A 24,651-nucleotide genomic window follows, 5' to 3' on the forward strand; every position below is an offset into this window, starting at 1 on the left:
GCCCCGGAGGAAAAGAGAAACACCCCCCACCCCACCCCCTCGGCCCTCTCCCTGAACCCCCCCCCCCACTGAGGGAACACCAACATTTGAGGGCTAGATATAGGAAGAAAGGCCCGTGAGAGTGGAAAAAAAAATCCTTAATAAAAAACTTGGTAGAAAATGACTTCTAGAGGTAAAAAAAGAAGAAAAGAGTTTGCAGCAGCTTGTTAGAAGCAGGGGCAGGACTAGAGTGAAGCAAGCACGGTGCCTAGGGTGCAGAAGCCAACCTGAGCGTGAGGGCCGCCTTCAGTTTTGCATTCTACGTGCCCGCTTCCCTCGCCCTTGTCCCAGGCCTGGCAAGGTCACATGCTGTGGCCTTGAGAAAGAGACGGGAGAAGGTTGGGAAGAGACCACTGGATTTAGCGATCAGGAGGTCCCTGCAATTCTGCTAAGAACGGTTTCACGTGAAGAAACGGAGGTTCTGACAGTTCTGGGATGGGAACTTGCCCAAAAGTTTTCAGCAGTTTTCCAGTTTTCTGGTTCAGAAGCCAGCTCGGATCTGCTTATATGCCCTTGATGTATATTGGGAAGAGGGAAGGGAGAGAGCTTCTACTCTGTCTCATTTGCAGTTTTCTCACTTGGCTGTCAGCCAACTCAAGAGGTAGATAAATGATTCCATGCTACAGCTAAGGAGACTGAGGCTCAGCAAAAGGTAAAACACACATTTGATAAATTTAGTTTGACATGCTAGTGATAAATGAAAGCGAGGGGTAAGGGGTATGGTATGTATCATCTTTTTTTTTCTGTTATCGTTTTATTTCTTTTTCTGTGGTCTTTTTATTTCTTTTTCTAAATGGATGCAAATGTTCTAAGAAATGATGAATATGCAACTATGTGATGATATTAAGAATTACTGATTATATATGTAGAATGGAATGATATGTTAATGTTTTTGTTTGTTGTTAATTTTTTTTAATTAATAAATAAAAATAAAAAATAAAAAAAACAACAGCACACATTTGAGATAAAGAAGGATGGCGTTAGGATTTGAACCCAAGTCTGAAGCCCATGATTTTACCAGTATACCATAAAAAAGGCTTTCCAGCCATCCGGAGGGAGCTCCTTGAAGCTGTCCGGGCTGGTGTGTCCCCTCCCTGATGGCACCAGGGAGCAGCTGAGAGCTCTTCCCCTGGTCAGGGGCCTCCCGACCCCTGCGGGACAGCCGGAAGTGCCCCTGAAAGCCTGGGAAGTGCTGGGGCTGGGGGTAGGTGGACGGGGGGGGCGGGGTTTGAGGGAGGGGGACCAGCTAGGCCCGCCCCTCTCTCTCTTTCCTCCCACTGACGGCCTCACCCAGTCTCAGGCCTGAATCCGAGAGGGGGACACACCAGCCCAGACAGCGTCAAGCCCTCATGGACCCTGAAGGTAAAGCAGGCGCCCTCACCCTCACCTTTACCCTCTCTCCCCTCGCATCTGCCCCCCATCTCCTCCCCCTCCTGACTCACCTCCCCTGGAAGACCGAGTCTCTCTCCTCTGGTCTTCCCAGTCTTTTCTCTTATCTCCCCCCATCCCCTTCCAACCTCCCCACCCCAAGCACCTTTTCTGCTTCCCCCTGCCCCCACCGCACCCAGGCCTTTTCTCCTTCTTCTCTCTCCTATGCCGGGTCCCCAAGGCGCTCTGGGGAATGAAGGGGCTTGAGCCCCTGGAAAGGGCAGGGTGGACCAGAGGACGCCCGGGCCGGGGGCGGGCCGCGGGGGGGGGGGGGGCGGCCAGGGCAGCAGCTCTGGACTTCGCTCCCCTTAGAGCCTGCAGCTCCGAAGCAGCCGAGCCAAAGTCCTGCCCCAGCTGCAGCCGGGTGGGGGTGGGGGACTCGCGTCCTGGGATTCTCTGGCCACCGGGGAGGGGACCAATGGCACCAAGATACCCGTCGCCAGAATGGGAGGGGACAGCAGCTCTTCAGGGGCTCAGGGGCTCAGGGGCGGGTTGCCTGACCTTGGGCAGCTTTTCCTTGCATCTTAGTAAAATGACGCTGATGGTTTCCCCCACGCACAGGGTTGAGGGAGCACAAATGATGTGACCCTTGAAAGGTGCCTGACCTGTGCCTGCCGCCCTGGAGGCCCCTTTTCAGCCCCCTGGGTTTGCATGAGGTCCCCCTCCTTGGTCTTCTCCTGTAGCCTCTGACCTTGCCCCACGCTGGCCTGGATGCACAAGGACACTTGCGAAGCCACTGGGGACCTTCCATTCTCTACTTTCTCATGCTCTTTTCCCCTTAAATGTTTTATTTTAAAATAATATCAAACTTACAGGACAGTTGCAAAAATAATGCAAACCCCATGCAGAGAACTCCAACATAACGCCCCCTACCCCAGATACCCAAATCTACCAATTTTAACATTTTGCCACATTGGCTCTATCTATCCATCTATTTTCTGAACATTTGAGAGTAGGCTGCCATACATCATGCCCTGGAACACTTAATACTGCCATGCACATTTCCTAAGAACGAGGATATTCACTTAAATTCTCACCACTTACATCACCACCAGTTATCATGTTTGAGAAACGTAATGTGATACCAAACTTACAATCCAAATGCCAATCATTTCATATGCCCCATTAATGGCCTCTGAGGCTGTCTTTCTCTTTTGAAATAACACCGACCTGGGTTTGAATTCTTATTGCTGCCCGACAGCTGTGGGAACCTCAGCAAGTTACATCACCTTTACGAGCCTCAGTTTCCACATCTGGTCTCACCGGGTTATCGTGAGGATTTAAAACATTAGCAGAAGTCTCGGCTTTATTCCATTAGGGTGGGGTTTCCTTACTGAGTGTTCAAGTTTGCTAGCTGCCGGAATGCAATATACCAGAAACTAAATGGCTTTTTAAAAAGCTCCGTTTAATAAGTTACAAGTTTACAATTCTAAGGCCAAGGAAATGTCCCAATTAAAGCAAGTCTATAGAAATGTTCAGTCTAAGGCATCCAGGGAAAGGCATCTCAATTCAAGAAGGCTGATGACATTCAGGGTTTCTCTCTGAAGTGGCAAGGCACATGGTGAACACGGCGTCATCTGCTAACTTTCTCTCCTGACTTCCAGTTTCATGAAGCTTCCCGGGAGGCATTTTCCTTCTTCAGCTCCAAAGGTTGCTAGCTCGTGGACTCTCTGCTTCGTGGTGCTGCAGCATTCTCTGCTCTCTCCGAATTTCTAGGTTTCTCCAGAATGTTTTCTCTTTTATACAATTCCCATAAACTAAGACCCACCCGAATGGGTGGAGACGCATTGTCACCTAATCCAGTTTAACTATCACTCTTGATTGAGTCACATCTCCAGGGAGATGATCTAATTACAGTTTCAAATATACAGCACTGAATAAGGATTAGAAGAAACAGCTGCTGTTACAAAATGGGATTAGGGTCAAAACATGGCTTTTCTAGGGTACATACATCCTTTCAAACTGGCAGTCTGCAACTGAAATTTTCTATAGCGCATAATCTAACTCAGTCTATCTGTATAGCTCATTTGAACAACTGAAACACAGAGAACCCAGAATAAGAAAGAGGTCCTTTATACTGTATAGATTATTGTAATACCTGAATACCTCCTAGAGTATATTAAGTAGATAATCAAAAAGTACTGGCAAAGCCCCTTGAGGGATGGGAGAAAGAATATGGAACTATTAACCTTTATCATCAGGGAATCCCTTGAAACTGTGTCAAACATTAGGGACACCCAATTCAATAGCCCTTGATCCTGAGGCTTACTCTTGTGAAGTTTATGTAGGTAGCAGAGAAGTTTAGACTACCTACAGGCGTGCCTAAGAGTTACTTCTGGAGGACCTCTTTTGTTGCTCAGATGTGGCCTCAGTCTCTCTAAGCCCAACTCTGCAAGTGAAACCATTGCCCTCCCCCATATGTGGGACATGACATCCAGGGGTGAAAGTCTCCCTGGCAACGTGGGAGATGGCTCCTAGGGATCAATCTGGCCCTGGCACTATGGGGTCAATAATTCCATCCTGACCAAAAGGGGGAACAGATATGAAACTAATAAAGTTATCAGCGGCAGAGAGTGTTCAAATAGAGTCGAGAAGCTACTCTGGAAGTTGCTGTTAAGCAACCTTCAGTTAGACCTTGCTACCTATCATAACCTGCCAACCTCCAACCAGGACCATTCCAGCCAATCCTAAAGAACACCTAGGGCAATATATAAGATCCCACAAGGGTTCTATGCACTACAGCAACTTTCCAGAAACCTACAACCTCCTGATTGGTCCTGGGACCAGATAAGTCCTGAAACTAGAGGGCTCAGCCTCTCCAGAACATCACATAGTTCCATCTTCCTACCCGATATTAGTGACAGACCCTTCCAACATTAAGAAGCCAGAAGGGCCATAGCACAAACACCCCAAAAGAGAAGGGGGAAAGATCAACAGTGAAGGTGAAATTACACAGTGCAAACAGGATTCAACAGATGAACATGAATGCTGAATCACCAAACTGACATCTCCCCTAGTCTCCAGCATCCTACAGCAGCCAGAAGCAAAAACCCAAAACCGTGGAACTGTACCCCATGTCAAACTGAAACATGCTCCACAACCAACCGTGGTGCTGTGCACTGAAATCCATTGCTTCCCTGTATATATGCCACTCCTCACAAAATGAAGGAAAAAAGTTGACCGTGATGACAAAAAAATATTCAAGCCTCCTTTATTCTGGAGCAGCCAGAAGGAAAAACCCGAGAGGATCGCGTGGCAGCCCATGACAAACTCTGAGATCCGTCCTACAACCACACGTTGAAGAATGCTTTGAAAACCACCGCCCCTTCCATTTCCTTGCCTTGTACACATGCCACACCACACAACAGAAAGTCAAAAAAAAAAGATCAAAAAAAAAAACTGATCAAGGACCTATAAGAGCTAAAACTATAAAACTCTTAGAAGATAATACATAGGTAAATAGTCATGATTCAACAATGGGTTCTTAGATATGAAACCAAAAGCATGAACAACAAAAGACCCAATAAATTTGACTTCATTAAAATTCAAAACTTGTATGCCTCAAAGGAAATTTCCAAGAAAGTGAAAAGACAATCTATTGAATGGGGAAAATAGTTGCAAAGCATATATCGGAAAAGAGTTTAATATCCAAAATATATGAAGAATTTTTTACAATGCAGCAATAAAAAGTCAAGCAACCCAATTTTACCTAAAAATTGGTAAAGAATATTTCTCCGGAGAAGATTTATAAATGGCCAATAGGCACGTAAAGATATTCAACATCATTAGCCATCCCGGAAACACAATTCAAAACCACAAGATACCACTTCACACCCACAAGGATGGCTATTGTTATTTTTTAAAATGGAAATAACAAGTGTTGGTCAGGATATAGAGTAATTAGGACTCTAGTGCATTGCTGTGGGAATGTACAATGGTGCAGCCACTGTGGAAAACAGTTTGGGGTTTCCTGTTGAAGCTTGAGTGACCATCTCCTTATAAATAGTATCCAGGCTGATATTTGAAAAAGTGGATAATGCTGATACAATAGTTTCTGCTTGTGCTTTGTCAAATCCATGAGTTTCCAAGTCCTGAACCAATACATGGGTATCAAAAGTTAATTTCCTTTGCTCTATAGGAGTTATGTCCACTTGCCTCACATCATATCCTTCCTTGGTTACAGTGGTTAATAAGTCTCTCTTTAGGGCCGGGCGAGAAACACCCGCAGGGGAAAGAAACCTGGCAGCCCACATTGCCTTCAAAGCCAAGGAGCCGTCAGGCCCAGGGAGTCCTCATATCCTGTTTTCCAGTTGAAGAAAGCGAAATATCTTCTTTTGTCCTCGTGGTAGCCCTGTGAGTTCCTCGGGGAAACTGACTCTCAGAGAGGTTAGCGACTTGCCTAACATCACACAGCATTAGGTGGTGAAGCTGAGATTCTGACTTCCAAACAGGGCCCCTGTAGCCTGGCTGTGGCTTCAGGACTCTGCGATCACTGATAAAATAAGCATATAATAACTAAAAACATAATTTTGTCCTAGATTAAATGGTAGTGGTGAGGTGAGTGAGGGAATGGACTCCGGAGCCGGCCTGTCTGGGTTTATAATCCTGACTCCATACTTCCTGGCCATGTGACTTGCCCTTCCGGTGCCTCAGTTTCCTTATCTGTAAATGGGGATGATAGATAATAGTATCTACCTTATAGGGTCATTGTGAGCATTCAAAGTGTTTATCTGTTATTATTATTACACTGTACGTCCTGCCAGCTTCTATTATGGACAAGTGGTAGCAGGCAATGGAGTTTTAAGAAAAAGTCAGAAAGACCAAACTTCTATCTACTTAAGTTTCCTTATCCCTGTAACTTGAAGTGGTGAACCATCGCTTGGTTTTGGCTGGAGAACCCTTCAGCCTGCCTCGTGCAATGCCAGGGTTTGCTGCCAAGCACCAACCACATCATTACACATAAAATTAAGAACAAAGCCTTGCTCTCTTCATTCAGGCGTGTCCACAGAGCCTCCCTTTGTGCTCTGCTGGGCCAAGGTACGGACAAGTGTTTGTTAAACGATTGAACAGAAGATGAAGTGATGGAAATTCTGATTCTGACACAGCCCCTCCTGGCAAGGAGCCACTGGCAGGTTAGGGACAGCATCGAAGTAAATAAAAATCAGTCACCAATCCAGAAGAGGAGAGCGAGTGTCCCAGAGGAAAAGCCCCCAGACACGCTTTTATCAGAGTCATCAGTTTCTCTGTATCTCCTTGCATTTATTTGCAAAGAGAGGAGAGGTACAGAAATTAACCCCAATCAGACTTTGGAGACTCTTAGACACAGAGATGCCAATTTTAATAAAACTCTGGACAACCAATTAAGACGGCATCGCTTCGAGAGATTCAAGTTCCATCCCACTGAATAAAACTATCATCTGGGGTCCAGGCATCTTGAAAGAACACGCCGGGTTACAGCTGTCTCTTCAGCAGAGCACTTTCTCTGGACAAGCTGGCTCAGTTAGCAATTCCCCCCTGCAGCTGCAAGAACTGCACTCTCCCTCTCTGCAGTTCCTTTCAGAAACAGCTGCTGATTAGGGGAGCCCATATTTTCAAGATTACCCGCAGGAATCCCTCTTATTGCTGAATGCATGAGGCAGCCACGGCCTAATGAAAGCCAGACATATTTGTTTGTTTTTCACAAATGGAACCTGGAGGGTGTAACAGCTAGCAATCAGAGCAATTTCTCTCAAGGGAAGGCTGGCAAGAGAGTCAGGTCTGGTGGTGCAAACAGCCTGGGGTTCTCAAAGTACCTGCGCCCACATGTCTCATTCTCCAGCCCTGGACTGTAGGTAATACTTACCTTTACCTCAGTCCTCCATCTGTAAAGATGAATGAAACCTACCTTGAAGGGCTGTGGGGAGGGTTTGTGCCTGCTGGGTGCCTGCTAGGTGGTGGGTACCAATGTGGGGGAGCCGTTGGTTTCTTCTTTTAACTCAGAGGCGCTCACCTCTGCCACAAATTAGAAGGATGTCACCACATTCCAGACAAATGAAATAAGAATAGTTTGAAAAACAAATTTTTTTTTTAAGTATGAAAGGTGCTTCCTGTATATATATCCACATACATATTTACTTACGAACAGCTTTTTTTTAACATGGGCAGGCACCGGGAATCAAACCCGGGTCCTCTGGCATGGCAGGCGAGCATTCTTGCCTGCTGAGCCACCGTGGCCCACCCTATTTTTTGGAACTCCGACTATGTTGGTTATGCAATGCTGAGAAACGTAGTCGAGATAAATCTGCAAATCAACCGCACGATACATGGGGTTTGTAGAATAGAGGGCAGAAACCACATGACCTTCTCAATGGATACATTAAAAGTATTTGAAAAATTAAAAATCAGAATCTCTGGCGGTGGATTCAGGACACCTTCTTTATAAGGGGCCCCAGGTGTGCAGCTCAGGTTGAGATTCACCGCCCCACCCCATCCTATAAACTCTCCTTGACCTTGTCCCTCTATCTCAAGTGGGGAACTGTTTCTCTCCTCTCCTTTATTTATTTTTAAATTTCTTTCTTGTTATAGAGAATTTCAAACAGATACAAAAGAGGACAGAGAAGTATAATGAACACCCCATGCCATCACCCAGCCCCAACTGGCTTTTGGCCAATTCAGCCCAATTCACAACCTTATTGACTTTCTACCTTCTTGTTTTGTTTTAGAGCAAGCCAGCTGCCCTATCTTTTCTCTCTTGGATATTTCTACATGCATTATCTAAAAGATAAAAGACACAACCCATTATCACGTCTAAATATAAAAAAATTTTGTCTTCAATGTTTTCAAATAGTGTCCAAATTTTCAGTTGTCTCATAAATATTCTAATTCCTTTTTATTTTTTTGGTTCGAATTAGGATCCAAATAAGATCCACTCATTGTGATTGGGTAATGTGTGCTTTATGGTTCTTTTAACTTTTTTGTTTTCTTTATAATTTATTAGTTGAAGAACTTAGGTTATTTTTCTGGTGGAATTTCCCACAGTCTGAATTTTGCCAGTTGCATCCCCATGGTAGATTTTGACATGTTCGTCTGTCTGCTGCCAGGATTGTTAATTGGTGGTTACATCTAGAAGTCGGATAGGATTCAGGTTTGTTTTGTTTTTGGCAAGAGTACTGAACAGGTGATGTCTTCCAGCTGGGCGCCCAGGGCCTCAGTGTCATCTTGCGATGTTGCCCTTGATGCTTAATTCCTGGACCCACTGGTTCACCAAGGGTTGCAAAATACCTCATGCCTTCCCTTAGAATGCTGGTTCTTTTGTTTGTCTCTTTAAGCATTCAGTTGAATGAGTTTTAGTAAATTTACCAAGTTTTAGTAAATTTACTATCACCAAAATCCAGTTTTAGAATATTTCCATCACTTCAGGTGAGATTCCGTGCATGTTTAATTCATCCTCGGCCCCCAGCAACTTCTCATCTGATGTCTAGCTATTTGTCAGTTCTGGACATTTCATATGAATACTGGTGACCAATATGTCATCTTATGTGAACATTATTTCTTAACCTTCATGTGTAGCTGAGATATGGGAGAATTTTTGAAAACCCAGATGCCAAGGCACGGCACCCCAGGGATTGATTCAGCGGGTCTGGGATGGGAAAGCTGGCACCCAAGAGTTGGTAAAGCTGGCCAGGTTGCTCAAATGTGCAGCCCAGGCTGAGGGTCTTGCTTTATCAATTTCATCTGAAAGAAGTAGTCTACACCCAATGCTGTCACTACCTAACTTCCTGTTCTAGTTTGCTAGCTGCCGGAATGCAATATACCAGAAACAGAATGGCTTTTAAAAAGGGGAATTTAATAAATTACTACTTTACAGTTCTAAAGGCCAAGAAAATGTCCCAATTAAAACAAATCTATAGAAATGTCCAATCAAAGGCATCCAGGGAAAGATACGTTGGTTCAAGAAGCCTGATGAAGTTCACAGTTTCTTTCCCATCTGGAAAGGCACATGGCGAACACAGTCAGGGTTTCTCTCTCGGCTGGAAGGGCACATGGCGAATAGGTCATCTGTTAGCTTTCTCTCCTGGCTTCCTGTTTCATGAAGCTCCCCGGGAGGCGTTTTCCTTCTTCATCTCCAAAGGTCGCTGGCTTGTGGGCTCTGTGCTATTGTGGCTATGTCGTTCTCTGCTCTCCCATTTTGGAGAATCTCCCATTCTCCAAAATGTTTCCTCTTTTATGGGACTCCAATAAACCAATCAATACCCACCCAAATGGATGGAGACATGTCATCACCTAATCCAGTTTAACAACCACTCTCGACTAAATCTCATCATCCCAGGAGATGATCTGATTACAGTTTCAAACATACAGTATTGAGTAGGGATTATTCTACCTTTATGAAATGGGATTGCAATTAAAACATGGATGTTCTAGGGGCATACTTCCTTTCAAACCAGCACAGCTCCCATGCACTCCTTTCCCATGAAAGGTGGCTTCTGGCCCCCAAACCTGGTGCAGAGGTCTCCCAGGTGCCAAGTCCCATGGCTCACTTTCAGTCTTCCTTCTAGTTGCTTCTGCCCGCACACTACTTGAAATTCTCTTGTCCTTCTCATCCACCCGTTCACTCTTGGTGCTGTTTCTATCTTTTTTTTCATCTTCTGTTTGTCTCTAAATACGGATGTTTCCAAAAACACAACTATTGCATGATCTCACTGATTTGAAACAATTAGAGTAAGCAAAATCATAGAGTCAAAATCTAGAATATAGGTGACCAAGGGACAGGGTGGGGTCAGGGAATTGGGAAGGTAGGGCTTAAAATGGACAGCGTTCCTCTCTGCAGTGAAGGAAATGTTTTGGTACTGGATGGTAATGATGGTTGCACAACATTGTGAGTGCGATTAACAGCACCAAAATATAGAGCTGAATGTGATCGAAAGGGGAAATGCTGGATCGCATACATGCTAACAGAATAAAAATGAAAAACAAACAAACGGAAAAACCACACTACACAAACAGTGACCCTCAAGTTAAACCGTGGACTTTAGTTAATAGCGCAATTGTAAAAAATATGCTATCATCGATTGTAACAAATATTCCACACCAATGCAGGGCGGTGGTGGCGGGCGGTGTATGGTATCCTGTACTTCATGCGTGATTGTTCTGTAAACATACAACCTCTCTAATAAAGAAAAATAAGTAAATAAAAACTGTATATATTTTCCCAGAGCCCTCCTCTTCTTGCCTGCTCTGGGGGGGCCTCAGCCACAACTCTGCTTGCTTTCTGGCCTTGTGGCTCTAAAATGCCTTCGCCTCACCCCAATATCTCTTCTGAACTCCCAAACCATTCTTCCATGCACCAGCAACACTGCCACTCACATCCCCTACCAGCATCTCAGCCTTAAGTCCACAGAACCAAACTTATTCTTCACCCCCCCCCCCACCTTCCTCTCCTAAACTGTGTCCTCAGGGCACCATACAGGAACCTCTTCAAGATTCTCTTAAAGAGGAATCTCTTTAAGATTCAGTTTCTGCGTATGGAATCAAGATGAATAATAGGGGGAACAAATGTTAAAATGAATTTAGAGTGAAATGCTGGTGATCGGTGAAGGGAGGGGTAAGGGGTATGGTGTGTATGAATTTTTTTCTGTTTTCCTTTTATTTCTTTTTCTGAATGATGCAAATGTTCCAAGAAATGATCACGATGATGAATATGCAACTGTGTGATGACATTGTGAATTACTGATTATATATGTAGAACGGAATGATCAACAGTTATGAATGTTTGCATTTGTTTGGTGTTTTTTGGTATTTAAAAATTTTTTTAAAAAAGATACAGTTTCTGTACTTGTAAAAGGGGAGTAATCCCTGGTGTGCCAGTTGGAAAGGCTGTATGTACCCTAGAAAAGCCATATTTTAATCCTAATCCCATTTTGTAAAGGCAGCCGTTTCTTCTAATTCTTATTCAGTACTGTATGTTTGAAACTGTAATTAGATCATCTCCCTGGAGATTTGACTCAATCAAGGGTGGTTGTCAAGCTGGATTAGGTAGAGACATGTCTCCACCCATTCAGGTGGGTCTTGATTAGTTTACTGGAATCCTGTAAAAGAGGAAACATTTTGGAGAAAGAGAGATTCAGAGAAAGCAGAGAAGAATGACATAGCCATGAGAAGCAGAGAGGCCATCAGCCAGCGACTTTGGGAGATGAAGAAGGAAAACGCCTCCCAGAGAGCTTCATGAAACAGGAAGCCAGGAGAGAAGCTAGCAGATGAGGCCATGTTTGCCATGTGCCCTTCCAGCCAAGAGAGAAACCCTGACTGTGTTCGCCATGTGCCTTCTCACTTGAGATAGAAATCCTGAACTTCATCAGCCTTCCTGAACCAAGGTATCTTTCCCTGGATGCCTTAGATTGGACATTTCTATAGACTTGTTTAATTGAGACATTTTCTCGGCCTTAGAACTGTTAACTTGCAACTTATTAAATCCCCCTTTTTAAACGCCATTCCGTTTTTGGTATATTGCATTCTGGCAGCTAGCAAACTAGAACACCTGTTGATGTGTTTCAGGTGATGCAACGGGTGAGAACTGTAGCACCCATGACGTGTTCTCCACAGGCAGTTAAGCACAGCTGACTGCCCTCTCCGGGCACCCCACCCACCACCCCAACCTCCTTCGCTCTCTGAGCTCCTTTTGTTGGTTTTCAGCCACCCAGGTGTATGAGTCAGGGTTCTCCGGAGACACAGAACCAATAGGATATATACACACATATATTCTTATACACACACACATACAACAGATTTACAAAGAATTTGCTGACATGACTGTGGGCAATTCCGTAGGGCAGGGTGGAGGTTGGAAACTGTGGTAAGAGTGATGTTGAAATCTTGGGTCTGAATTCCTTAGGCTGGAAACTCTAGAATGAGCAGAGGGTGTAGCCTCGAGACAGAATTCCTTTTACTCAGAACCCTCAGTTCTTTCATTTAAGGATGGGGCTCATCCACAGTTTCCAGGGTAACCTCCTTTACTTAAAAACCAGTTTATTGTAGATGCTAATCCCTTCCACACAATACCTGCACGGTAATATCTAGGCCAGTGTTGGACCAAACAACTGGACATCACAGCCTAGCCGAGTTGGAGTATGAAATTACCCATGACATCAGAAACCCAAGTATGGCTTTTGTCTCAAAATTTCTGTTGCTTCCTGTTGAAACAGAGTTCGAAGGACACTAAGGAATGATGAGAAAGAGAGAAAGAAAGGAAGAAAAGACAGACACAAATGGGTTCAGGGGGTCTGAAGCTTAATTCTACGTCAGACATCAGACAACTTGATTCTTAACCAGATCCTGGTTATATACCACAGGATGTCAATAGATATGCAGGCATTTCCTGAGGGAGCAAAGTTCTTATCTTACAGTGTTCTTCATACTTAACATAACCATTTGGGGTAAACATTCTCTTCCTCCCAGACTGCTCTACATAACGATCTCCACGGTTTACTGCCACCATCCTGAGGCCAGCTGCTTCCAACAGATTCTGCAGGTCTTGTTTTAAGCCTTGTCTCCTACAAATTTCCACTCCTCACTCTTCCAAGCCTGCAGATTCTGGTAGTTACTATTCAGAAACAGCTCTCACATCTGCCCCTCCTCTCTCTTTTCCTACAGTTACTCCCTCAGTTTGCGGTTTCATCACTTTTTGCCTGACTAGTGGCCTCAACCTCTTTTTGCCTCCCAAGCCATCTTCAGTTGCTGTTTGAAGTGACCCTTCCAGAACAAAATCACATCCCTCCCTCTCCTGAAAACCTGTGATGGTTCCTAGGGTGCCACCAGGCTCCTCAGCTAAACAGCTCAACCCTTTTCCACTCCGGGTTCACCTCTCACCATTTCCCCCACGAACCCTACACTCAGACCCCCGGATTTTTTTCTATGTCTTACTTTTGAGTCTTTAAAGGCCTGCTCTCTCAGCTGGAATGTCTTGCCCACCTCCTCCCCACCCACACCTCTGCCTGGCAAACATTACTCATCGTTCAAGGCCACTATGACTACTCTCCCTTCCTCAAGGACACTTAGTCATTTCTTCTCTCTGCTCCCAGGGCACTTGGTAAATGCTTCAGTCGTTTCTTTAGCAAACACACTAGTAGATACTGGTGCTAAGTGCTTTTCAAATATTAACTCATTTAATTTTCATAACAACCTTAGGTTATTATTATAATGCCTGTTACAGATGAGGCCACTGCAGCCTCACTTGCTCAAGGTCACTTAGAAGTGGCAGAGCCAGGATTAGAACTCAGGTAGAGCAGCCCCGGAGCCTTTTTTTTTTTTTTAATTTTTAAAATTATATAATATAACATATATATAAAGCAAAGAAAGAAAAAAGCAATAATTTTCAAAGCACTCTTCAACAAGTAGTTACAGAACAGATCCCAGAATTTGTCATGGGCTACCATTCCATCATCTCAGATTTTTCCTTCCTTCTAGCTGCTCCAGAATATACATACACATATATATAAAATCATCACAATTGATATTTTTTCTTTTTTGTGAAAAATAACATATACACAAAAAAAGTCAATAAATTTCAAAGCACATCACAACAATTAGTTGTAGAGCAGATTTCAGAGTTTGGTGTGGGTTACAATTCCACAATTTTAGGTTTTAACTACTAGCTGCTCCAAGATTGAAAACTAAAAGAAATATCAATATAAAGATTCAGTAATCCTACTCATTTATTAAACCTGACCTTCTCTGTATAATTCTACCATCACCTTTGATCTTTCTTCCACTCTTTAGGGGTATTTGGGCTATGCCCATTCTAACTTTTTCATGTTGGAAGGGGATGTCGATAATATGGGATAGGGAGGTGGAACTAGTTGATGTTCTGGAGAGGCTGGGCCCTCTGCATTTCACTTATCTAGTCCAGGGACCCATCTGGAGGTTGTGTAGGTTTCTGGAAAGTTACCCTAGTGCATGGAACGTTTGTAGAATCTTATATATTGCCCTAGGTGTTCTTTAGGATTGGCTGAAATGGTTTTGGTTGGGTTTTGGAAAGTTATGGCAGGTAGCAGTGTCTAATTAAAGCTTGCATGAGAGTGACCTCCAGTGTAGCCTTTCCATCTATTTGAACTCCCTCAGCCACTGATACCTTATTTGTTACACTTCTTTTCCCCTCTTTGGTCAGGATGGAATTGTTGATCCCACAGTGCCAGGGCCAGATTCATCCTTGGGAGTCATCTCCCATGCCGCCAGGAAGACTTGTACCCCTGGATGTCATGTCCCATGTAGCAGCATCTCCTGCATTTTTAGTCCTGTGTATACTGCCCAAGTTGTCCCAGAGGCAAAGGCACCGCCACCTTGGTCTCATGGGAGGAGGAGCTGACTTCAGTGTGGACACAGCACCACAGTCCCCAGGGCCCAATAGGGAGGCCTTTGCTATATGGTCAGAAGCTTGTTCTGGGGCCTCCTCCCCTCCCCTCCGGGTGCCTTCGGGAACCTTCCAGCAGCGCAGGTGGTGCTGCCTGTGAGACCTTGAGCAGCCCTGCGCCCCCGTGCCCTGGCGCCCCACGGGTCCAGTGATGACCTGTCCGGACCTCCCGCCACAGGAACACGGCGCTGGAGGCCTCGGGGAAGGCCGGCGGGGACCCCTAAGACCCCAGGGCGCCCAGCGAGTCCTCAGAAGGGCGAAAAGCGCGGGAGAGATAGGGCACGGCTGGCCGAGCCAAAACTAACGAGGCGTCCATATTCCAGAGCCTGGGTTTTAATTCACTCCACTGTTGTGGCCTTTCTGATTGGATAAGTATCTCTGAACACTTACAATGAAGCCAAGTCATATGAAATTGCCGGTAATTGGCCACTTTTGACCTAGAAATGCCCCAAATTCCTAAGTCCAGAGTGCTAGGCAGAAAACTCAGTGAACACAGAAGCTTTGAACAACCAGCAAGAACTGGCAGAAACATCTTTCTCAGGGCTCCAGAAAAGAGTTAAAAAAAACTGCAGAAACAGGGCAAGTGCTGAATCAAGAAAAAGGCCACTGAAAAGTGATAGGATCTCGTGGGGCCCGGCTGGCCCCTCCCACCCCATCACTCACTGGCCCAGCACAGAACCAGCAACACTCCCAGTGGGATCCTGGTCCCGGTTTGGGAGAGAGCAGCGAAACCCTTGTGCACACACTGGGAGTATGTACGCCTGGTCCAGTCTGGCTGGTGATGGCCTGAGAGACTCGCTGTCTCAGAACTCCTGCGTGCAGTAGGTGGCTCATGGAACTCTGCCACAGAATGCTGTGGGAGAGCAGCCACGTAGTGCTGCCTGGATGCCTGGGACAAGGGACTGCCAGCTGTAGGATGTACATACAGTGCCGTATCCAGTTTTCTAGGGAAGAGGAGATATTCTTATCTGAGTAACAGGGGGGGTTCCTACGGCCACATGCACAGGTCCAAGATAAGCCTGTTACACAGAAAGAACCAGGGAGGCTCATATGCTTTGGCCTGGAGCTAGTCTCTAAATTCATTGTATGAATAAGCCCCATAGAAGAGCACTGGCACAGGTCAATCTGCAAAGACTGGGAAAAGGTGTTTTCCTTTGTTTTTTCTTTTTTTTCTTCTTCTTCTTTTTATGTTAGCTTCTGGCATTCAAGGAAAGCTCTGTCATAACATTAGTTGGGTACAGATGCCAGGAATTTAAGGAACAGATGCCACATCATCTAAATTTAATCAATAACACAATAAAACATCAAAATGTAAAGGTTTCAACAAAAGGTTACCAAGCACACCAAGAAACAGGAAGCAATGACCCAGGCAAAGGAGAACATTAAAGTCTTAGAAACCGTCAATGAGGAGGACCAGACCTGGGGCATACCAGCAAAAACTTTTAAAAATAGTCCTACATATACTTAAAAAACTAAAGGAAAACATGAGTAAGGAATTTAAGGAAAATTGTGCTGGTATGAAAGGATGTATGCCCCTTAGAAAAGTCATGTTTTACACAAAATCCCATTTCATAAAAGTAGAATAAGCCCTGTTCAATACTGTATGTTTGAAACTGTAATCAGATCATCTCCCTGGATGATGTGATTTAGTCAAGAGTGGTTGTTAAACTGGATTAGGTGAAGACAGGTCTCCACCCATTTGGGTGGGTCTTGGATTGGCTAATTGGAGTCCTATAAAAGAGGAAACATTTTGGAGAACGGGAGATTCGGAGAGAGCAGAGAATGCTGCAGCACCAAGAAGCAGAGAGTCCACCAGCCAGGGACCTTTGGAGATGAAGAAGGAAAACGCCTCCCGGGGAGCTTCATGAAACTGGAAGCCGGGAGAGAAAGCTAGCAGATGACACCGTGTTCACCATGTGCCCTTCCAGCTGAGAGAGAAGCCCTGACTGTGTTCACCATGTGCCTTCTCACTTGAGAGAGAGACCCTGAACTTCATCGGCCTTCTTGAACCAAGGTATCTTCCCCTGGATGCCTTAGATTGGACACTTCTATAGACTTGTTTTAATTGGGGCATTTTCTCAGCCTTCGAACTGTAAACTTGCAACTTATTAAATTCCCCTTTCCACTCCATTTTTGGTATATTGCATTCCGGCAGCTAACAAACTAGAACAAAAACCATAGATGAAAACAAAGAGAACATCAGTAGAGAGATGGAAATTATGAAACATCACTAAACAGAGCTGAAGACGTAGCACCAGAAATTAAAAATTCCCTAGAGGCATTCAATAGCAGATTGGAGCAAGTAGAAGAAAGAATCAGTGAACTTGAAATAAGATGATCGAAATCATCCCATCTGAGGAGCAGAAGGAAGAAAGGATGAAGAAAAGTGAACAGAGCCTGAGCAACTGTGGGATACTAGTAAATGTACAGTATAGCATTGTTCAAATTCCAGAAGGAGAAGAAAGAGAGAAAGGGGCTGAGAGAAGATTCAAAGAAATAATGGCTGAAAAGTTCCCAAATCTAACAAAAGACATGACTATGCACACCTAAGATTGTCAATGAAAACCAGACATTATAAACCCAAACAGACCCATTCCACAGATGTTATAATCAAATTGTTGAATGATAAAAAGAAAGAGAATTCCAAAGGCCACAAGAGAGAAGCAGTGTGTCACATGGAAGGAACATTGATTAAATGCCAATTTCTCATTGGAAATCACAGAGGCAAGAAGGCAGGCACATTTAAAATGCTGAAAGCAAAAAATTGTCAACCAAGCAAAAATTGTCTGTATCCAGCAAAACTGTCTTACAGAAATGAGGGAGGGATTAAAACATTCCCAGACAAACAAAAGCTGAAGGAGCTCATCACCACTGAGACAGCCCTACAAGAGATGCTAAGGAGATATCGGTAGGGTGAATAGAAAGGGACACAGATGATTGATCAAAGCTGTATGAAGAAATAAGGATCTCTGGTAAGAGTAAGGACATGGGTAAATAAAAATGCCAGTACTATGGCAATTTTGGTGTATAACTCCACTTTTTACTTCCTATAGGATCTAAAAGGCATAAAATGTAATGACACATCAGTGATTTTGGACTCACAATGTGCAAACATGCACTTTGTGACAAGAAGCACATACAGGCGGGGCACTGAGGGGCATAGGAACAGAGTATACTGTTGAAGTTGAGCTGGTATCAAAGCAAACGAGCTTGTTAAAGATTTAGGATGTTAAATTTAAATCCCATGGTAACTGCAAAGAAAATTATTGGCGCAAATGCAAGCTCAGAGACAGAAATTAGAATACAGGTTGTGGGGATGGGCAGTCAATTGCATAAGGGGTGTAGCATTTCTATTTGGGGAGAGGGGGGAGTTGTAGTAATGGACGTTGCTGAGGGTGCTACAATATTGTGAGTGTGATTTATGCCACTGAGTGGTATGCTTGGGAGTGGTTGAGATGGGGGAAAGTTTACGTTGTATGTATGTTTATTCTAGTTTGCTAGATGCCAGAATGCAATATACCAGGAACAGAATGGCTTTTTAAAAAGGGAGTTTAATAAGTTGTAAGTTTACAGTTCTAAGGCTGAGAAAATGTCCCAATTAAAACAAGTCTATAGAAATGTCCAATCAAAGGTATCCAGGGAAAGATACCTTGGTTCAGGAAGGCCGATGAAGTTCAGGGTCTCTCTCATCTGAGAAGGCACATGGTGAACACAGTCACAGTTTCTTCCTTAGCTGGAAGGGCACACGGCGAGCACAGCGTCATCTGCTAGCTTTCTCTCTTGGCTTTCATGAAGCTCCCCGTCTTCCTTCTTCATCTCCAAAGTGCTGGCTGATGGACTCTCTGCTCCACGGTGCTGCAGCATTCTCTGCTCTCTCTGAATCTCCTATTCTCCAAAACGTGTCCTCTTTTATAGGACTTCAGAAACTAATCAAGACCCACCCAAATGGGTGGAGACATGTCATCACCTAATCCAGTTTAACAACCACTCTCGATCACATCTCCAGGGAGGTGATCTGATTATAGTTTCAAACATACAGTATTGAATAGGGATTATCCTGCCTTTACGAAGTGAGATTTAGAATAAAACATGGCTTTTCTAGGGGTCATACATCCTTTCAAACCGGCACAATAAAAAAAATGAAAGAGTAACTACAGAGACAGTGCTGTTGGATGGGCTCTGGCAAGGGAGGGAGAAAAGGTTCAAAGGGACATTACTGGGACATGTGGAAAAACTGGAATATAGACTGTAAGCTTTATAGCAACATTCAATTGCCTGAACTTGATTAACTGCACTTAAGGTGGTTACATAAGTGAATATCCTTGGTTTGAGGAAATGTATGTGGCAGTATTAAGTGTTCAGAGATGCAGACAAACTACCCTCAAGTATTCAGAAGATGGATAGATAGATAGAACGGTATAGCAAATGCGGCAAAAAGTTAAAATTGGTGAATTTTGGTATCTAGAGAGGGGTAGGGATATGTTGGAGTTCTCTGCATGAGGCTTGTATTGTTTTTGAAACTGTCCCATAAATTTGAAAATATTCAAAAATAAAAAGTCTTAAAAAACACAAAACCTTAATGGACAGATACAATCTCTGGCCTCAGAACGGAAACAATAGCCGTTCTGTATCTGACCTCAGAACAATGTGGGGGGGGGGTGGTGGCGAAGGGAGCAGAATACAGGGTGCTGAGAGAGAGTATGACCTAATTTAGGGGCTCTGGGAAAGTGCCTGGGGAAATGGTATTTGAGAGGAGAGCTGAGGGAGGAGCCAGAGTGAAGAGGGAGTTTGGGGACAAGGGTAAGGGAAGGGGCTTCTAGGTAGAAGGTGCCACCCTGGAACAGCATAGGCTAAGGACTGATTAGCACCTGGCCATTAACAGGGGCCCCAGTAAGGATTTGTCAGAATAATAAATGACAAATTTATTAGTTGGAGCTAATATAGTGCAAGTGGAGTTTTAAGCAGAAGAGTGAGGCCCACAAATGTACTTTTTTTGTTGCTTTATTTTAAAGGCAGTTTTATTGTGATACAATTAGAGAAGGTAACGTTCACCTGTTTTGTTTTTTTTTTTGTTTTGTTTTTGGATGTACAATTCTCTGAGTCTTAACAAATGCATCAGTCATGCAACAGCCATCAGTCAAGAGGCAAAACTGCTCTATCACACCCCAAACTCCCTGATACAGTTCCTTTATGGCCAACCCTGCCTCTACCCCCTGCAAACCCCTGATCTGATACCTGTCATTATAGCTTAGACAGATTGTCATCTGCTAGATTGTCATCTAAATGGAATCATACAGCAGGGAGCTTTCTGAGTTTGGCTTTTTTTTTTCTTGCATGAGGTGTCTGAGATGCATCCCACTTGTGTATCTGTAGCTCCTTTTCGTTGCCGTGCAGGATTCCATTGTATAGATGTTCCACATTTCATTCATCCTTCACCAAGTGAAGGATTCAAATTCGCTTAAGAAGAAAAAGGACCACCGCACCTAGTTTGAATGGACGGAGGAATTCCTGGCTAGACAGGGGTCACGATGGAGATGGAGGCGTCTTTGACCCTTTGTCTTTGTGCCCAGCACCCAGCTGAAGCACAGCGGGCACTGAATGGAGGATTCGAGGCCACTTGGGGCGGTTGTGGAAAGGGGGGAGGGGGTTAGGTGCAAACACTAAGGACTGTGGCTCAGGTGGACGGGATAGATGGGTGCTTGGCTCCGGGGAGGAAGGACCAAACAGGAGAGGACCTGCTTCTGAGAGCAGAGCAGTTTGGCTTTACTCTCATCTTGGAGCCGAAGTGGGGGTGGGGGTGGGGGGAACCCTCAAGGGCTGTCCCTCCCCGGACGCTGAGTCGTCTGTGGCCAGCGCCCACGAGGCTGCAATTCTCCTCCCAACCGAAAGATGGCGGTGTTGCCTCGCGTCTCAGCCCTGCCTCGGCCATCGTTTCATTCAACAGTAATGAAGGGTGGGTTGGCGGCCACACTGGGCAGAAACCATGCTCCTGAAGCCATGCCTCGCGGGGCAGGGACTCAAGGCCAATTTTCCTGTGCTCTGTCCTCCTTGTGCGGCCCCTTGGAAGAATTCCCAAGGTTGAGGGCAAAAGCAGTAGCGACAGTCATGACTCCTGGCTGGCTTGGGCTCTGCCTCCAGTTGGCTGTGTGACCTTTGCTCTGTGGTCCTCAGTCTCCACATCCACAAAAGGCTGAATTTCCGGCTTTTAGATACTTGGTGCTATGGAGAAGACTAGGATGAAAAAGACACGACCCCCCCCCCCCCGCCCCCGCACAAGCTCACATTCTGGTTAGTGGGGGCTTCAGCTCATAAATGACTAATCCCTCCACACAAGGCAGATTGGAAAGGCGGTGGGGTGACATTCGGGTGTGCACGGGGCGACTGATTGGACCGCTCAAATATTGAAAGACTTCCCTTCCAGTTGGCAAACAGCTGATGATCCACCGCTAGGTTTCCCTGATAAAATTCAAGACACCCTGTGAAATTTGACTTTTGGCTACAAAGGATAATTTTTAATCTAAGTGTGCCCTAAATAAATGTTACCTAGGACATATTTATGCTAAAAAAATTAGTCATTGTTTAGCAGGGATTTAAATTTAACTAGGCCTCCTGGCTTTTCATTTGCTTGATCTGTGCAGCCCATAGGGTCTCGCCCTGGGATCCCCAGATTTTCCCTCTGAATGGTCAGTGCCCAGTTTATCTGGTTGTTAAATAGTTCCACTATCACCCCTGGCTACGAGAGAGCCAGGGATACCTAAATCTGACAGCTCTTCTCCCATTCTCCCTTCCAGGCCTGGCCCTCCTGCTGCCCCCCGCCACCCTGGCAGCCCTGGCAGCTGCCTGGCTCCAAGAAGACTGCCCGGGCCTCAACCACATGGCCTCGGTCACCGGGGCTGTCCCCTCGCAGGCGGTGCTGTGGGCCAAGTCCCCCGGGGTCCTGGCTGGGCGGCCTTTCTTCGATGCCCTCTTTGCCCAACTCAACTGCCAGGTGTCCTGGTTCCTCCCCGAGGGATCGAAATTGGTGCCCGTGGCCAAGGTGGCCGAGGTCCGGGGCCCTGCCCACCTCCTGCTGCTCGGGGAACGGGTGGCGCTGAACACGCTGGCCCGCTGCAGTGGCGTGGCGACCGTGGCTGCTGCCGCCGTGGAAGCCGCCAGGGGGACCGGCTGGTCCGGGCACGTGGCGGGCACGAGGAAGACCACGCCGGGCTTCCGGCTGGTGGAGAAGTACGGGCTGCTGGCCGGCGGCGCTGCCTCCCACCGCTACGACCTGGGAGGGCTGGTGATGGTGAAGGACAACCACGTGGCAGCGGCGGGGAGCGTGGCGAAGGTGCGCCCCGGCCCTGCTCCAACCCTCAGCCCCCTCCCTGGCGCGCCCCACCCTCCAGGACCCTCAGTCACCACCAGTCATTCGTTCCGTCTGTAAAACGAGGGGCTGGACTTGCTTCTTTACGTTGTCCTTCGGTTGCTTGGTGTGGCATTCAAGGGCAAAGGACATACCGTCCGGGCCTCCGGGGTCCAGGGTTCCGTGGCCTTAGGCAGGTCACACTAACTCCACGCCTCAGTTTCCCTATCTGTAAAAGGGATCTTAAAGACCCCTTTCAGTTTTAGTGTTCTGAGTGCAACGAAACTCAAGTCCAAATACCAAATATTGCTGCTACCTGCCCATATTTGACCTACCAACATGGGGAATTCCGTGGGCTTTAGCCCAACGCGACAGAAACCATCTGGGGGCCTTTTGACAGCCGGTCCCTGTGCCCCCAGCCCCATGGCCCAAGAGCCCTGGTGCCAGAGTCCACCCTTCTCATCCTCGCCCTTCGGCCTCCCGGACAGGCGGTGCGGGGGGCGCGGCAGGCCGCCGGCTTCGCCCTGAAGGTGGAGGTGGAGTGCAGCAGCCTGTCCCAGGCTCTGGAGGCCGCCGGGGCAGGAGCCGACCTCATCCTGCTGGACAACCTCCGGCCGGAGGTGAGTGAGGGGCGCTACCTCCCGGAGAGGCGGGCGGGGGGGGGGCTGTGGAGGGGGACGGCTCTCACCCACCCCCATCCCCCCCACGCCCCCGGGCCTGTGTCCCGCAGGAGCTGCACCCCGCGGCGGCGGCGCTGAAGGCTCAGTTCCCGCACGTGGGCGTGGAAGCCAGTGGGGGCATCACCCTGGACGCCCTGCCTCGGTTCTGCGGGCCCCACGTCGACGTCATCTCTTTGGGGATGCTGACCCAGGCCGCCCCGGCCCTCGACTTCTCCCTCAAGCTGTTCGCTGAAGGGACCACTCCCGTGCCCCCTCCCCCGACTCCCGCTGCGCCCCCTGCGGTCCTGAGGTGGGAGACGTGATGCCCTCTGTGGGTGGTTTGTAAGGGCTAAGAGAGCAGCGGGCAGAGTTTGATTGGCGATTGTCTTGCTGAGTGGTCATTTGCGTGCTTTCCAATCAGTGGGATCTTGAATGTGATGTCACCTGGAACTTCCCCGTGGTTGGTGTCCGTGATTAGGTATTTTGCGTCTCACTTTTGGCTGTTATTGGCTCTTTGGTGGAGAGACTCCCTCCCTTCTTCACTTCCAGGGTCCCCGATACACTCTGCTGGCGGCTCCCCCACGGTGGAAGACCAGAAAACACCAAACAAACGCAAACATTCTTAACTTTTGAACATTCCGTTCTACATAGTAATCAGTAATTCACAGTATCATCACACAGTTGCATATTAATCATCATTATCATTTCTTGAAACATTTGCATCTATTTAGAAAAAGAAATAAAAAGAAAACAAAAAAATTCATAGATACCGTACCCCTTTCCCCTCCCTTTCATTGATCACTAGCATTTCAAACTAAATTTATTTTAACATTTGTTCCCCCTATTTATTTTTATTCTATATGTTCTACTCGTTTCTTGACAAGGTAGATAAAAGGAGCATCAGACACAAGGTTTTCACAATCACACAGTCACATTGTGACAGCTATATCATTGTTCAATCATCATCAAGAAACATGGCTACTGGAACACAGCTCCACATTTTCAGGCAGTTCCCTCCAGCCTCTCCCTTATATCTTGAATAACAAGGTGATATCTACTCAGTGCATAAGAATAACCTCCAGGATAACCTCTCGACTGTTTGGAATCTCTCAGCCATTGCCACTTTATTTTGTCTCATTTCGCTCTTCCCCCTTTTTGGTCGAGAAGGTTTTCTCAATCCCTTGATGCTGAGTCTCAGCTCATTCCAGGATTTCTGTCCCACGTTGCCAGGAAGGTCCACACCTCTGGGAGTCATGTCCCACGTAGACAGGGGGAGGGTGGTGAGTTTGCTTGTTGTGTTGGCTGGAGAGAGAGGCCACATCTGAGCAACAAAAGAGGCTCTCTTGGGGAGGACACCCCCATTCTGGGCTGAAGGCTTGTTCCATGAGAATGGCATTTGACAGGGGAACGTGGTGTGCACAGAGCAAAGGGCAACCATGGAGTGGTGTGGGCAGGAGTCCGTGTGCCGATGTCAAAGCTCCTTCCTCAAGAGTTAGGACCCACAGCCAGGCAGCTGCAGCCCAGCAGAGGGTTGAGCCCAGCTCCTTGCCTTGCACACAGCCTTGAGGCCCTGCTCTCCTCTGTGGGTGCTCCACCCCCCAGCCTCTCTCTAATCCTTCAAAGGTGGCCCAGGAGGAAGGGGGGTGTGAGAGGCCCAGAGTGGCCTCAGGGGACTCCTTCCAGGGGGGCCGAGGCAGGGCTGCCCTTCCCCTCCCAGAAACTACTCTCTTCTCCACTCTTTGCCTGAGGAGAGGAAAACAGCTCTTATCAGCAAAGGCTCCTTCCCCAGGGGGCCTCTG

The 24,651-nt window shown here is 46.4% G+C and overlaps 1 protein-coding gene across 1 annotated transcript; it reads left to right on the forward strand.

The window, feature by feature from the left end:
• The first annotated feature begins 1,311 nt into the window (after positions 1-1,311).
• On the forward strand, positions 1,312-23,557 carry QPRT (quinolinate phosphoribosyltransferase). Its single transcript, XM_077140232.1, has 4 exons — positions 1,312-1,401; positions 21,643-22,178; positions 22,682-22,813; positions 22,924-23,557. Exons 1-4 carry the CDS (start codon positions 1,389-1,391, stop codon positions 23,173-23,175), a joined length of 933 nt encoding a protein of 310 aa, XP_076996347.1. The 5' UTR covers positions 1,312-1,388; the 3' UTR covers positions 23,176-23,557.
• The last annotated feature ends 1,094 nt before the right edge of the window (positions 23,558-24,651 follow it).

Source organism: Tamandua tetradactyla, chromosome 23 (genome assembly GCF_023851605.1).
Source record: "Tamandua tetradactyla isolate mTamTet1 chromosome 23, mTamTet1.pri, whole genome shotgun sequence".
Taxonomy (NCBI): Eukaryota; Metazoa; Chordata; class Mammalia; order Pilosa; family Myrmecophagidae; genus Tamandua; species Tamandua tetradactyla.